The 16,722-nt window shown below is 39.4% G+C and overlaps 1 protein-coding gene across 1 annotated transcript in view; it reads left to right on the top strand.

Moving 5' to 3' along the window:
* CTTNBP2 (cortactin binding protein 2) overlaps positions 1 to 16,722 on the top strand; it is a 148,734-nt gene that overhangs the window by 63,775 nt on the left and 68,237 nt on the right. Inside the window, exon 4 of the mRNA XM_047097409.1 lies at positions 13,079 to 14,723. Coding sequence (XP_046953365.1) covers positions 13,079 to 14,723 — 1,645 coding nt within the window. The remainder of the gene's footprint in view (positions 1 to 13,078; positions 14,724 to 16,722) is intronic.

Below are 16,722 nucleotides of genomic sequence, written 5' to 3'. Positions count from 1 at the left end.
CTTTACTTAGAAAGAAAATAAAATATCACATGAACTGATAAGAGCAGAAACACCAAAGTCATCTTTTTAGCAACAAAATGACCTATCACCTTTACCCCTGGAAGTAAATATTTTAACAAAACATCTTCACTTCTCTTGCAGATAGAATAAATTGCAGCTTTAGAAATCTAAAAGCAGTAAGACAAAAAAATCCATTATTTTAAATGAATCCAGTTCTTTAAACTGCTGCCAGAGCAGAGGTTGGGGAAAGCAAAGGTCCCATTATCTACAATTCAAGTATTTATTATCAGACACTGGACATAGCTCTTTGGTAATTCGAAGACATTTGGCCTGAACACTGCTCTGGTTGGCCTTTCGAGGCGGGAGAAGAGGCTCCATGCTCATTCATGCATTGATTCCTGCTGAGACTACTAATAGGAGGGTTAACTGTTTGGCAATTTGTGTGCCAGGAAAATTTGGGCAAGAGTCAATTTGGCAAATGGACTGAGCCCGTAAAGCCACTTTGAATAAGCTAATGAGTGATCATCGTGGGGAACTTTGCCTCCAGTAATCTACTTTCTGTTTAGAGCCAGCAACCTAGGGTGCAATGATATTTTGGGTTTTATTACTTATGTGCATCACCTGTTAATGGAATTTCTATCCTAATTTATTTTCAATCATTTGTTCATACTTAAATATTTCTAGGCCTGAAATAGGAAAGACTTTTTAATCTGAGCAGAGCCTTTAAAAGTCAGAAGCCTGGGAATATTCAGAAGGGAGTAATTTTTGTTTTTAATGAGTGAAAAACCTAATAGTAGCTCTGTGTATCAGCTATAGATTGTTTTGGTCGCAGCTTAGTATGATGAGGTAGGTTCCAGGCAGGATTCTTAGTTGTGAGCAAGTGAAGCCGGCATTCACAGACTTAAGCACGTGTTTAGGTTGGTTTAAGCATGGTAGAGTGCAGCTGGGAAAGCTAGGGGACCAGGTCTTAATCACCCAGCATCACTGACAACTGCTCACTGTCAGTCACGTCCGCAGTGGGTGAGGCTTCTGCTGGTGAGAGGTGAATACTGTAGCCTGCTGATGCCAGCATGACTGCCATCATGCTCTAGGTCTTGAGTGTTGCCTCCCCTGGCCCTGCTTCTTCACATCACTCACCTCCAAGTTAGAGCCTAAGAGCAGATGCATCTGATTGGCCAAGCTTAGGCCCCACGCCCTCTCCCTGGTGATGAGGAAGACTGGGAAGGCAGCTATGGGGCATATTTAGCTTCTACAGAGAACCATAAGGTGGAGAATTCTCCTGACATAGGAAGGAGTTGCAGGTGCTAGACAACCAAGGAAATGACAAACGAGCCAGAAAAGAACAATCAATTTATTTGTTTTAATTTATTTCATATGCCTTTTTCTTCCTCTGATTGATAATTGTACTTGGTTCCATCACTTGTATTCAGTACTCTCTACTTCATTATAAAATGGTCACTTTTTTTTCAATATATGAAAATTATTGTCAAATTGGTTTCCATACAACACCCAGTGCTCATCCCAAAAGGTGCCCTCCTCAATACCCATCACCCACCCTCCCCTCCCTCCCACCCCCCATCAACCCTCAGTTTGTTCGGTTTTTAAGAGTCTCTTATGCTTGGGCTCTCTCCCACTCTAACCTCTTTTTTTTTTTTTCCTTCCCCTCCCCCATAGGTTTCTGTTAAGTTTCTCAGGATCCACATAAGAGTGAAACCATATGGTATCTGTCTTTCTCTGTATGGCTTATTTCACTTAGCATTACACTCTCCAGTTCCAACCACGTTGCTACAAAGGGCCATATTTCATTCTTTCTCATTGCCACGTAGTACCCCATTGTGTATATAAACCACAATTTCTTTCTCCATTCATCAGTTGATGGACATTTAGGCTCTTTCCATAATTTGGTATTGTTGAGAGTGCTGCTATAAACATTGGGGTACAAGTGCCCCTATGCATCAGTACTCCTGTATCCCTTGGGTAAATTCCTAGCAGTGCTATTGCTGGGTCATAGGGTAGATCTATTTTTAATTTTTTGAGGAACCTTCACACTGTTTTCCAGAGGGGCTGCACCAATTTGCATTCCCACCAACAGTGCAAGAGGGTTCCCGTTTGGCCACTCTGACTGGCGTGAGGTGGTATCTGAGTGTGGTTTTGATTTGTATTTCCCTGATGAGGAGCGACATTGAACATCTTTTCATGTGCCTGTTGGCCATCCGAATGTCTTCTTTAGAGAAGTGTCTATTCATGTTTTCTGCCCATTTCTTCACTGGGTTATTTGTTTTTCGGGTGTGGAGTTTGGTGAGCTCTTTATAGATTTTGGATACTAGCCCTTTGTCTGATATGTCGTTTGCAAATATTTTTTCCCTAAAATGGTCACTTTTTACAATGGAAATACAATTTAATTTCAAGGTGCTTTCTAGACTTTCAAGAATAACATGATAATCATCTAAATAATATTTTTTTTTAATTTTTTTTTTCTTAACGTTTATTTATTTTTGAGACAGAGAGAGACAGAGTATGAATGGGGGAGGGTCAGAGAGAGAGGGAGACACAGAATCCGAAACAGGCTCCAGGCTCTGAGCTGTCAGCACAGAGCCCGACGCGGGGCTCTAACTCACGGACCACACGGACCGCGAGATCATGACCTGAGCCGAAGTCGGACGCTTAACCGACTGAGCCACCCAGGCGCCCCTAAATAATATTTTTTAGGAAGAATATTTAGCATGTTTTGTACATGAATTTTTAGTTCATTCATGAGTTTTTTTAAAAAAAATTTTTTTTAATATTTATTTATTTTTGAGAGCAAGAGACAGAGTTCGAGCATGGGAGGGGCCGAAAGAGGGAGACACAGAATCTGAAGCAGGCTCCCGGTTCTGCGCTGTCAGCATAGAGCCTGACATGGAGCTTGAACTCACGAACCATGAGGTCATGACTTGAGCCAAAGTTGGACACTTAACCAATTGAGTCACCCAGGTGCCTCATAAATCTTTTTTTGTATAATTGATTTTGACTCCCCAGGAGCATTGCAGAGTGAGTATTAAGCAGGGGTGGGGGCAGTGGGGGAACTGGAGACTGAGGCTTGTGGTTCTGAGCAGAGATTTAGAAGAGAAGGTAATTAACTTGATCCATGTCTTACCCTCCCTCTCTTGAGACTCTAGATCAAAAGGAGTGGGCAGATGAGAACTGCAGAGCCCAAACTGCTGACTGGTAACTACAGCTCCTATGAAGAAAAACAATCTTGTAATGTATCTTATTGTTACGTATTTGTTGACCAGGATTGGGCAGATGGGTGGAGGTGACCAGGTGGAGAAGGGGACAAGGATGCAGTGAACGTTGAATGATTTGGGGGCCCAATGAGGAATATAGTTAAATGTCGTAAGAGTATTTTGTGGTTGTAACAAACATGCACTCTACTTTCTTATTTTACAAATGACCATAATTGCTTTCCTCTCTGTTTTCTACTTGGAATTAGAACAAATTGACTTTACATTACTGCTCTGCTCCCACCTACATAGTTTTCTCTTTCATTCTGTAAAAACAGTTGTTTGGTGCTTCTTCATTCATGGCTTCCAGTCTGGGTGCTATTCCTGGAGCAACCACCCACTTCCTCACTACCAGTGAAGCTGTCTTAGCTCTTCTAAGCTCTTCCACACAATCCACTGCATTTTGCAAAAGGGGTTGGTGTGCTCATGCAGACGTTGGCCACTACTTGAAAGTGGTTGTGAGTAGATTCAACTCAGACGATAATATGACAAAATCAGCTAGAACTCTATAACCTGTGTATATAGGAGGCTCTGGTTCCTTTACAATTATAGTAGTATGTGGTTGAGTTGGGTAGAGACAGCTACCCAACTCATTAAGTCCACAGCCCCTCAATCACTGCTCAGAACTGTCCTAGATTGAGCCAGTGAGAGCCCTTTTAAGCTGGCTTCTTTTGATATGTTTCCCTCATTCTTTGAGTACTTCCTTACTTTCTTGCAGCAAGATATTCCAGGCTCATATTTTTCCTCTCCCAACTCCTGGAATCGGCTCTTAGCCCCAGGAGCACTAGTTTCCTTGGTGATTACAAAACAAATCTAGAGCTAGGAAATTATATATATTTATCATAATCATATATGTTTTTATAAACACATATTTATATTTTATTTATATGTCTATTGTTATCAAACCATGAATTCACAGTGATATTGACACCTCTGGTTCTAATCCAAAACCATAAGGATGTTCTTTTCCTTTCTCTATTTAAAATTAACTCTCTGGGGATGCCTAGGGGGCTCAGTCAATTGAGCATCAGACTCTTGATTTCAGCTCAGGTCATGATCCTCAGGGTCATGGGATCAAGCCCCTTGTCAGGCTCCATGCTGAGCGTGGAGTCTTCTTGGGATTCTCTCTCTCTCCCTCTGCGCCTCTCCCCTGCTCACATGCCCTCTCTTTCTCTCTCTTAAAAGAACTAAAACTAACTTCTCTTCAGTGCCTCCCATTATGCTTCAATTTATTTACTTGTTTACTTGAACCTAGAACACACAGAGTAGTACCAGAATTGCTAAACCATAATACAATAAAAAGCAAACATACAAACCTGGAATTCACTATTGTTTACAGTTCTTTAAGAAAACGTTTACATGAAGTAAAACACTTACATGAACATCGTAAGTGTACAAATTGATGAGTTTTAAAAATGCATACACTTGTGGAATCTGACCCCTTATAGGATAGAAAATATTTCCATCACCAGAGAAAGTTTCCTGGAGTACCTTCCCCTAAGTTCCTTCCCCAATTCAAGCAACCACTGAATATTATTCTGATCTTTTTCATCATCAACTAATCTTATCTGTTTACTAGACCTTCAGGTAAATGATGACTGTAGTTAAATATTAAGCCTCAAATGCAAGAACTCAAAGCATCTCAATTTTTTTTTAAATTTTTAAAAAATGTTTTATTTTTGAGAGAGAGCACACAAGTGTGGGAGGGACAGAGAGGGTGGGACAGAGGATCCAAAGCGTGCTCCACGCTGACAGCAGTGAGCCCGACGTGGGGCTTGAACTCACAAACCGTGAGATCATGACTTGAGCTGAAGTCGGACACTCAACCGACTGAGCCGCCCAGGTGCTTCTTTAATTTTTAATATTAAAGTATAGTTGACGTACAATGTCATATTAGTTTCAGGCATACAACATAGTGATTGGGCAATTCTATACATCATGCAGTGCTTACCATGAGAAATGTAGCTACCATCTGTCACCATACAATATTATTACAGTCTTATCGACTGTTTCCCTATGCTGTACTTTCATTCCTGTGACTTATTTAACTGGAAGTTTGTACTTCTTAATCCTCTTCACCTCATCCCTTTACCACCCTTCTCTTCCCCTCCCAGGAGACCATAGTTTGTTCTTCATATTTATGTATTTGTTTGTTTTTTGTTTGTTCACTTGTTTTTTTTAGATGCTACATGTAAGCGAAACCATATGGCATACATGGAAGGATCTAGAAGGTATTCTGCTAAGTGAAATAAGTCAGGCAAAGAAATATCAACTTTGTTTTTCTTTATCAAAATTGTTTTGGTTATTTTCATACAAACTTAAAATCAGTTTGTTGGTTTTTCCAAAAGTTTGCAGGAATTGAATTTTTTTTAAATTTTTTAAATTTATATTTATTTTTTGAGAGAGAGAGAGAGAGAGAGAGAGAGAGAGCATGCAAGCAGGGGGAGAGAATCTTAAGCAGGCTCCACACACAGTGCAGAGCCCGACATGGGGCTTGATCTCATAACCATGATACCATGACCTGAACTGAAATCAAGAATTGGATGCTTAACTGACTGAACCACCCAGGCACCCCAGAATTTTATTGAATCCGTAGACTAATTTATTGAGAGTGGACATGAAGAAGATTGAGTGTTCCAACCCATTATCATAGCATATTTCTCCATTTTTAAAGTTTTTTTATAATTTCTTTAAGCAATGTTTAGCTTTCAGTGTAGTGATCTTAAATGTCTTTTGCTGAGGTTATTCCTAAGTATTTTATGTTTTTGATGCCATTGTAAATCACCCTTTTTAAAACATTTTTTTTCCAAATATTTATCACTAGGATACAGGTATTGACTGATTTTTGTATGTTGACAGTATATCCTGTCATCTTATTAAACTTGCTTATTAGTTTTCACAGTTGGTATGTATATTATATCTGATTTTATAGGTAAACAACCGCATCATCTGCGAATAGAGCCCATTTTACTACTTCCTTTCTAACTTGCCTATCTTCTGGCCTGCCTTCCTTGTTCTTCCCGCACCCCCATCACTGCACTGACTAGAACCCCCCATGGTACAGTGTTGAATAGAAGTAGTGAGAAGAGACTTCAGCGCTTTCTCTGTTTCTCAGTGAGGATACAGTCTGTGTTTCACCATTAAGTATGATGTTAGATGTGCTTCTTTACAGATGCCCTTTATGTCATTGAGGTTTTATTCTATGTAGAGAGGTTTTTATCATGAATAGGTTTTGCATTTTGTAGAATGGTTTATCTGCACCTGTTGGTGTGGTCATGGTGTTTCTCTTTATCTTTTTAAGGTGATGAATTACACTAATTTTCAAATACTGGAACAACTTGCATTCCTGAGGTAAACTTCAGAGAGTCACCTCTTGCTAATCTTATTTATATATTGCTAGATTCAGTTTGCCTGTATTTTGCTAGGGAGTTTTGCATCTGTATTCATGAATGATCATTTTTCTGTAAATTGGAAAAAAAATGCTTGACTGGTTTTGATTTTAAGGTAATTCTGGAATCAATATGAATTAGAATATTTTCCTTTCTCTAAAGGATATGTAGAAGTTTGACACTATTTCTGTCTTTAATATTTAGTAGACATCACTAGTAAAGCCGTATGAGCTAGGACTTTTCTTTAGGGGAAACTTTTATTTGTGGATTAATTTTCTTTTCTTCATTTTAAAATTTTATTATTGTTTTTATTTTTTTTGAGTGTGAATGCATATATATGTGCATGCCAGTGGAGGAGGGGCAAAGGGAGAGGGAGGAAGCCAATCTTAAGCAGGCTCCATGCTCAGTGCTGAGCCTGACTTGGGGCTCGATCTCGCCACTGTGAGATCATGACCTGAACTGAAATCTAGAATCAGACATTTAACTGACAGAGCACCCAGGCACCCCAATTTGTGGATTCAATTTCTTTAAAAGATAAAAAGCCATTACAATTTTTATGCCATTTTATGCCCTGAAAGTTGTGTGTTTCAGAGGAATTTGATTTGTTGAATTTATTGACACATAGTTATTCATTATTTTTAATATTCTTTCTGTAGTGATATTTCTTCTTTTATTCCTATTATTTATAATTTGTGTTTTCTGTGTAGTCCAATCTGTTTTTTTAAATGTTTCACAATATTATTGATATTTTAGATGGAAAATGTTTGGCTTTGTTAATTTCTCCATCATTTGTGTCCTGTTTAATTGATTTATTACCTTTGTCATTCCTTTCCTTTTACTTTGTATTGGCTTAACTTCTTTGAGTTTCTTAAGGTGAAACGTAGGTGAATTATTTGAGATGACCCTTCTAATATGTGCAGTTGAAGATAAAATTTCGATATCCTCTGCTTTAAATGTTTTAAATTCTCTCCTTTCACTGCATTCAATAGATTTTGATATGTTGTGTTTTTATTTTCATTCAGCCCAAAGTCTGATCTGACTTCCTTTGTGTTTTCTTCTTAAAGCTTTATACTGCTTAGAAGTATGTTTTATTTTTGAATTTTGGGGTGTTCTTAATCTTATTGTGATTTATATACAGTTCTGTTGTCAGAGGACATATTCTATAAGATTTTAGCCTTTTGTAAATTGTTGGTGGTTTTTAATAGCTCAGGAAGTGAATCTGAAAAGACTATCTTCTGTAGTATTGGGGTATTGTGTTCCAATGCAAGTCAGCCAAGGGTGTGTTTGTGGTGTTATTCAGATCTGTAGTGTTGCAGATTTTTCTTAATCTAGATTTTTTTATGAGAGAAGATTGTCATTATTATGGATTTATCTATTTTTCCTTTTATTTCTATCAGGTTTTGCCTCATATATTTTAGAGATAATTTAGCCATCATTTGTATTATAGTTTCTGTGTTTGTAATGTGTCTTTTTTTTCTTTGGCTGCTTTCAACATTATTTCTTATCCTTGTTTTCAGCAATTTTACTATGATGTGCCTAGGTATGATTGCTGAGCTTCCTAGATACTTCCCCTCCACCCCAAACTTGTGAATTTTTTTGTCCATTATTTCTTTTACTATAGTTTTCCTCATTCTCTCTCTCCATTTTCGATTCAGTTATGTAGAATTTAGACCACATTATATTGTCCTACAGGTCCCTGAGGTGCTGTTCATTTAACGAATTTTTTTCTGTATTTCTTAAATTGGATACTTCCTTTTGTTCTGTTTTCAAATTCACTGTCCTTTTTATTCTACTCAAGTCTGCTATTAAGCCTATTCAGTGAACATTTTTCATTTTAGATTAATATCTTTTCTAGGGTTTCCATTTGGTTCTTTTTTTCTTTTCTTTTCTTTTTTTTTTCCCCCCCCTAGTTTCCATTTCTATGCCAGGATCCTCCTTTGTTCAATCATTGTGATGATATTTTCTTTGAAAATGGCTCCTTTAAGTTCCCAGTCTGCTAATTCCAATATGGATCATCTTTGGCCCAGTTTTTCGAATATGTTTCTCTTGACAGTGGATCACTTAAAAAAAAATTACTTTGCATGTCTAAGTAATTTTTTTATATATTAGACATCCTGATTAACATGATGCAGACCTTCAGGATTCTGTTATCTTCTGAAGAGTGTATTTTGTTCTAGTAAGCACTTAACCTGGTTATATTCAGACTCCAAACTGTCCCCTTACAGCTGGCAATAGCTGAAATATTTGTTCAGTTCTCTCAGCCATTAAGCAGCCACCTCTGTCGTTCAGTGTGGAGTCTCCCCCATGAATGTATAAATCAAGAGTCAACCTAGGATTCGGCTGGGGCTAATTGTGGCAGCCCTAGTTCCAATTTTGACTCCTTGAGCCACTATAGGGAGTACTTGTGCTTGAGCTCCTGCTGCCAGTGCTGTCAGGACAGGGAACTGCCCTCACTTGCAAAGCTATGCAAGGGCAAAGCTCCTCCAGTTCTGTTGGCTGCTTTCAGATGGGAGAATGTACTCCTCTTCTGTTTTTACCACTTACTACGCTCCAAAGCTTTCAAATAGTTACTTTTTTAAAATATTTTTTCCAAATATTTTAATTGTTATCTGCCAAAGAGATAGTCTAATAAAAGCTATTTCACCATTATTGGTAGTGAAACTTTCTCTGATGTACTTTGTAATTGTTGAATTGTAACTGCTATCTAAGTTACTAAAAAATCCATCCATATGCTGAATATGGTCTATTCTCTAGATCATTGTTTGCCTGGAAATGTGTTTTCAGAGGAAAAACACTGCAAAAATGGCATACTTTTAAATAGCTCAAATAATTATTATATTATTAATTGAAAACATAACATTTGTTAATGCCAGGCACAATGGCATATGCTTTATATGCATTGCCTCATTTAATCCAATAAGGTAACTCGTATTATTGCTCTGTTGTGCAGATAAAGGAACCAAATAGAAATGATCTGGCGAGAGAATTTACCAAAGTGACACAGCTAAGGTGTTTGGGATCAGACCTTAGTACATCATCACTTACTCTTGCAAGCACAAAGACTTTGTCTCTGGGCCAAAATGACCAAGGAACTTTTTTTGTAATATAAAAAATTTTTTTTTGTATATGGAATATACATACATTTTATGTATGGTTTATAAACCAATTGGAGCCAGTAGAGAGGAAGATGTTTAATATTTATAGAGTGTGATAACTGATAGAGCAAGGCTCAGGTGACAGGAGAGAATGAAGTTAATTGTTGAAGAAAGTCTGTCCTTGAACAGATGGAAATCCTCCCTTAGAGTGAAGGGAAGGAAATATATTGGTGTGGTTTTAAAAACAAACAAAAACATGCTTAAGAGAGGAGACAGAATGTAAAGTGAGTGATTTTTTTTGATAAGAGAGTCTGTTAGGGTAGACTGAGAGTTTGTTGAGTGGCTGTTGGGTGAAGTTTTAGGGAGAGTGGCAGAAGTTTAAATAATTCCCTGAAGTAAATGGTAGAGGAGGCTAAACAGGAAGAGTGATGACTGGAGCTCAGAACTCATCTGGAGCCCTATGTTTGCAGGTGCATTGATTATGTGGCTTCCTCTGCTGTCTATGGTGACATTAAAAAAGACTTGTGTTCATCTGAGATAGGATTTACAAGGTCTGAGTGGTGGAAGGACAAAGATACAAAAAATTATGGGTGCTTTTTTTTTTTAAGATTTTATTTTTAAGTAATCTCTACACCCAATGTGGGGATTGAACTCATGACCCCAAGATCAAGAGTTGCACACTCCACTGACTAAGCCAGCCAAGCACCCCATGGGCGCTTTTGTAGTAGTGTAGTTTTCTGTATAAATATGTGAGATTTGCTGAGTTGATCTGTTAGAAGTCTTTCTTGAATTTGATTCCCAAGTGTGAGATGTAAGTTATTTCAAAAATAAAATGTGATGATCCCTAGTGAAGAAATAGTGTGGGCAAGATGTATGATGTGGTGAGAAAAGCTTGGAACAGTGGCTCTGAGTGCCATGATCCTGACACTGATTGATTAGATGACATCAGAGAAATCACTAATTTAGCCCCCAGTTAGTTGTTGTGCAAAATGAAGGTAGCCCTTAAAGTTGTACATCTTTTTTTTTTTTTTCCAGCTTCCAAGATAAATGATGGAACTCATTTTTAAAATAAGCTGAAAATTGACCGCTAGGTTTTGCTTTTTCAACATTGCCATAAGAATTTAGGGCAGTGGTTAATATAAAATTTAAAACCTTCTTAATAGTTCTAACTTTGTGTATGCCTTCCGCAGAAACTTACTATTTGATGTATTTAGAAGGATTAAATATGCTTTGACTATAAGTCACTTTTTCTGTGAGGCACCTAGATGAATAAAACTATGTATATAAATATAGTAAATGACAGCATTATTTTCCCCACGTCTTACCTTACCTATTTAGGAAATCACCCCTTAAATTTCATGTAGTAGAATAGAGTGTATGCATATAAACAATTGTCATTTATTATTCTGGGGGAATTCTCTGTATTCCTGATCACCTACTTATAGGACCCATGCAATGCTATTCAATTTCTTCAAGGCAGGAATCATCCTAAAGTAAATGAATAATCTTTGACTCTAATGAGCCATTCTCTCCTTTTGGTTCCCTGACTGTGAAAGTAATGGATTTATTTTCTCAGCAGGGTGAGAAACAGGAGCACATTCTCACAACTGCTGGATCATGTGAGCATCTCCTTCTGTTACTGATGACTAAAAACTGACTTAAACAATTACTGGATCTCATGAAAGTATATTTATATTTAACATCTGGGGTTGGTAAATGGGGGGAGTCCTTTCTGTGTCTTTATCAGTTAGATCTGTAACTTTTATGAATCTGAGGGCCCTTTAATGGACTACCAATGGAATGCTTCTCTAGCTGGGAAGGTGAGGCATGTGGACCTGCCTGACTGCTGCAACCCAGCTCGGGGATTTGTCCTTCATGAGCACCTCATGGCAGATGCTATTCTGGAAAGAAGTGAGAAACCTGTGCAGACATGTTACAGTAGTGCTTCTCTGAGGTTGTAAGGCCTGTGTACCCAGAAAGGCCATCAGGGTGCAGAACTTTTCTTGTTTCTGTGAACTACGTTAATTTCATGCATCCAATCAACAATTTATTAAGCACCACTGTGTGCCAGGTCTTGGGAACACAGCAGCAAAGAAGACATAGTCCCGCCCTCATGGATTCACATTCTAGTGGGGGCAGGTAGGTGCTAAACAAAGAGTGATGAGCACAAGGGTGGAAGAGACCATTGTTTTCTGTGGGGCAGTGAGAAGGAGGCCTCACTGTAAAGGTGATAGTTGAGCAGAAGCCTGGAGGAAATAAAGAAGTCAGACTTCTGTGCTCTTGCATGCTTTTGTGCATATTAAAAAACCACACGTGGAGATACAAAAGTATTTAAAAGCTCCTTCTCTACATTGAAACTAGAAGAATGTTTTTTTTGGGAAAGCATGAATCCTAGGGGCCTGTGGCTTGGTGGGCAGACGGGGTCTTTTTGTGAAGGAAAAGATGCCCCTTCTTTCCAGGCAGATGCCTGGACAGATATTGGGGGAGTAGACAAGGGCTGGTTTTTGGCTCCGGCTCACCTCTCCATCACCTCTCCAGCTGGTCATCGTTGTGTGGTGCACAAACTCCTTAGCCCAGGAGCCCTGCATGAAGGTGTGTGGTGGCATTCTGGGTAGGAGAACCACAAGGTCAAAGATCCTGAGGCAGGATGGTGTTTAAGAACCAGGGAGGCCAATGTAGTGGAAGCTAAGGGAGCAAGAGGGATTGGAGGAGACGGGGTCAGACTTTGGGTTTATTGATAGTGATTATAATTTTAGTAAGATATTTCTTTAGTTCTTGCAGGTTTTCAAAGAACTTTCATATATGATTTTGTATGATTTCTAGAGCAGCCCATCATAAGCTTGCAGTTAAAAAAAGTAATACACTTAGCAAGTACGGAAGCATAGAATTTAACTACAGTTCTGTTTTCAGCACTTTTCTTTATACTGCACCTTAAAGGTTCATTAGTAATCTTAAGGCATTTAAACTTAAAAAAAAAAAGCGACACCAGTTCCCTTACAGAGTTCTATTTTTACAAAAACAGAACTTTCTGAGCTCTGTTGTGATTTGAAGTATCAGATTACTGTTCTTTTTCTGTAGTTCAATAGATTTTTAAAACTTCTCTATTGCTGTGACTTAGATGTATTCATTAAGTCATTTGCATCTATTTTCTCATTTAATGAGTATCTAAAATATTATCTTTCATATCACAACACATCTTAGAACTGTGGCATTTTAGCTAACCCAAACCACACAGTTGTTACACAATTAATAAAACTCTCACACGAAGCACTTCTTTGGCTGAAAGAATTCTCTGCATATTAATCGGGGCTGTCCTATGAATGTCTTTCAGCTGGAGATGGAAAAGCTTCAGCTACAAGCCGTTGAGCAAGAGCACCAGAAGCTGGCGGCCCGCCTGGAGGAGGAGCGGGGCAAGAACAAGCACGTGGTCCTGATGCTGGTCAAGGAGTGCAAACAGCTCTCAGGCAAAGTAATAGAGGAGGCCCAGAAGTTAGAAGAGGTGATGGCCAAACTGGAAGAGGAAAAGACAAAGACAAGTGCTTTAGAAGAGGAACTGTCTGCTGAGAAACGAAGAAGCACAGAGATGGAAGCTCAGATGGAAAAACAGCTCTCCGAGTTTGACACGGAACGGGAACAGCTTCGTGCTAAGCTGCACCGAGAAGAAGCACACACCACTGACCTCAAAGAGGAGATAGACAAGATGAAAAAAATGATTGAGCAACTGAAAAGGGGAAATGACAGCAAGCCAAGCCTCTCTCTGCCCCGTAAGACAAAAGATAGGCGCGTGGTCTCCATATCTGTGGGAACAGAAGGACCTGTGACAAGGTCTGTTGCTTGCCAGACAGACCTGGTGATAGAAAGCACTGACCACGTGAAGAAGTTGCCTTTGACTGTGCCCGTAAAGCCTTCCGCAGGTAGCCCCCTAGTTCCTGCCAACACGAAAGGAAATGTGTGCACCGGTGCCGCTCTGGGCAGACCAGGTATTGACAGGCAGGCTTCCCATGGTGACTTGATTGGCTCCTCTCCGCCTACTGTCCCACCTCCAAGTGCAAACAGAATTGAGGAAAACGGACCCAGCGCTGGCTCAGCCAGCAGCACACCCCCACTTCCCAATAGCACTGCCCCTCCCACCGTGCAAACGCCAGGCATAGCTCCCCAGAGCTACTCACAAGCACCGCCTGTGCACAGTTTACATTCACCGTGTGCCAATGCGTCTTTGCATCCAGGTCTCAATCCACGAATCCAAGCAGCTAGATTCCGATTTCAGGGCAATGCTAATGACCCAGACCAAAATGGAAACACTACCCAAAGTCCTCCATCAAGAGATGTCTCTCCTACAAGTCGTGACAACCTAGTGGCCAAACAGCTAGCTCGGAATACTGTGACCCAAGCACTGTCGAGATTTACAAGCCCTCAAGCAGGAGCACCCCCAAGGCCTGGAACAGCCCCCACAGGGGACGGTGGCACCTGTCCTCCAGTCGGTCGGACCAGTTTAAAGACTCCTGGTGTAGCACGAGTTGACAGAGGAAACCCTCCTCCTATCCCTCCAAAAAAGCCAGGGCTCTCCCAAACTCCTTCTCCACCACACCCCCAACTCAAGGTTATTATGGATAGCAGCAGGGCCTCCAATGCAGGGGCCAAAGTTGATAACAAAACTATGGCTTCGCCTCCTTCCAGTTTGCCACAAGGGAACAGGGTAATAAATGAGGAGAATCTCCCTAAATCATCTTCCCCTCAGCTGCCACCAAAACCATCCATAGATTTAACTGTGGCACCGGCAGGCTGTGCCGTTTCAGCCTTGGCCACGTCTCAGGTGGGTGCCTGGCCTGCTGAAACCCCTGGACTGAACCAACCTGCATGTTCAGAAAGTTCCCTTGTCATTCCCACCACCATTGCCTTTTGCTCTTCCATAAACACTGTTAGTGCCTCATCCTGTAGAACAGGTGCCTCAGACAGCCTCCTGGTAACAGCATCAGGTAAAGGGATTGCAATATTATACCCTTTTTTAAGAATGTGGCCTGTCTTCTCACTTGCTTTAATTTCCTTCACATTGCCTTGAAACTTTTTTTTTTTATTTGATAGTTTTTTCTATTGCTTTCTATTCTCTTTTTTCTTTTTTCTTTTTGTTGTTGTTGTTGTATTTTTCTTTAAAGGCTCCAGGGTATGGTGATTCATCTTGCTATATGAATTACGGTTCCTTTATGCTAAGTGCTTTCTTTTTTTTAAATAATCTGAAAATAATGGTTTGGAGCACATGGAGACCATTAATTTAGAGATACTAAAGCATTTTCCATGGGAAGAAAGACACGCTGTTGCTTCTTTTCAAATATTTATCTCCCAAGACTTTAATATTAGAGGGTCATCACTAGACAATCTGTGTTCCATTCTATCCCTTGTGAGATAACGTTAAAAAATCCTTTCAAGTGGTTATTAACACTACAGTCTATCTTGGGGATTATCCAGTTGATTAGATTCACTCTGTAACTGGTGTGTCCTAAGTTTTAATATCGGTTTGATACTCTTTTTAACATCAGAAATAGAATATATATGTTTTAAGTCTCTGTTCTAAGTTTAGTTTATTTCAAGCTGTTTACTCTGTTCCAAGCTGTTGTCTTCCAACCCTTGAACACAGATGGATAACTTAGCATGTGGGCTATATTAGAAAAGGTTTTCATTGCAGATGTGGTTTATGAAGTCACTGAATCAGGGACTCTTACACAAAGAAGCTGATAAAAAACTGGATTTTCCCCTTTTGTTATATGGTGCTAGAGGAAGCATTGCTTTTTATTGACGTGACTGGATTAGTTCTTCACTGAGGAAATGCGGCTCTAAAATAACGTTGTAGTGTCAAAGTTCTGTTGAAACTTGAGAGAAGTCTCTTACTGTGGGATCTTAGTGGCTACCAGAGAACACTGGTTCTAATGAGTGGGAACTTTAAGCATTGAAGGAAGGTTTGGGTAGTGTTGCATTTAAAACTCAGGGTAGGAGGAGTGGGAATGAGAAAAATAGGTACCACTGTTCCTGCTAATTGTTAGGTAATGAGAGCAATATACCAGGACTCACTTATCCAATTATAAGCTGTCTCCTTGAAAGTATGCTGCTTGAGAGGCTGTTTGTATTTTGGTGCATAATTGGGAATTGGAAACCGCATGGCCTTTGATGTCAGTCAGATCTGCATTAGAATCTAGACGCTGCAATTTATGGCTGTGTGTTTAGGTGATTTTCTTGGACTAAGCAAGTTTTCTCATTCTTAATATGGAGCTTATGCTACTCATATGGGGTAGGGTGGCTATTAGGATTAACTATCATAACGTGCAAAGAGCTTGGTATTTTAGCAGCATGAGTGATGAATAAATAGAAGTGATATTGCTTCATTGATACTGTTGCTTAAAATATTTTTGAAAATTTGCCTTAGAATTGATGTCACTATTATTGCTTTGTGATGTCTTTATAGATGTTCAACATTCCACACTTTTTATTCAAGATGGTATACCCGAGCTGGACAGCCCTTCTCATGGCCTAAAATGATGTTAGCTTCTTCCATAGCTAAATCCATGCTCAAAGGAAGAATTTTTGCTACCATTCAGGAGAATCAGAGAATGTACTGTAAGGTCTTAAGGCAGTGACAAAGCACAGGTTCCAAAAATGTTTGCAGCAGTGGTGGTGCTGTTGACATAAACTCACAAACTGTAAAACAGAAAATACTTCCTGGGATACAGATAAATTTTGTCAGTTTTTAAGAACTACAAACCCATCTTCGCTGTGTACCTTGATGCTTTGCCATTTATTGCCTCAGTGGTTACTGTGTTCCAAGGTTCAGCTTCAATGTCTTTTGGTTTCAGTAGAAAAGCTTTAAAATCGGGATCCATAACCAAGGAACATTTTGTCAGCAGGATCTTAAGTTAAACTTTAAAGACCCAAGAATTCCAAGTTTATTATACATTGGCCAGAATGACCTAACTAGGACAGAGTGGA

Source organism: Lynx rufus, unplaced genomic scaffold (assembly GCF_022079265.1).
Source record: "Lynx rufus isolate CCGP_SWC_20201006 ecotype Redwood Valley unplaced genomic scaffold, mLynRuf1.p SCAF_4, whole genome shotgun sequence".
Classification (NCBI taxonomy): Eukaryota; Metazoa; Chordata; class Mammalia; order Carnivora; family Felidae; genus Lynx; species Lynx rufus.
The sequence above is the reverse complement of the archived record's forward strand: the minus strand, read 5'-3'. Positions and strand labels throughout refer to the sequence as shown.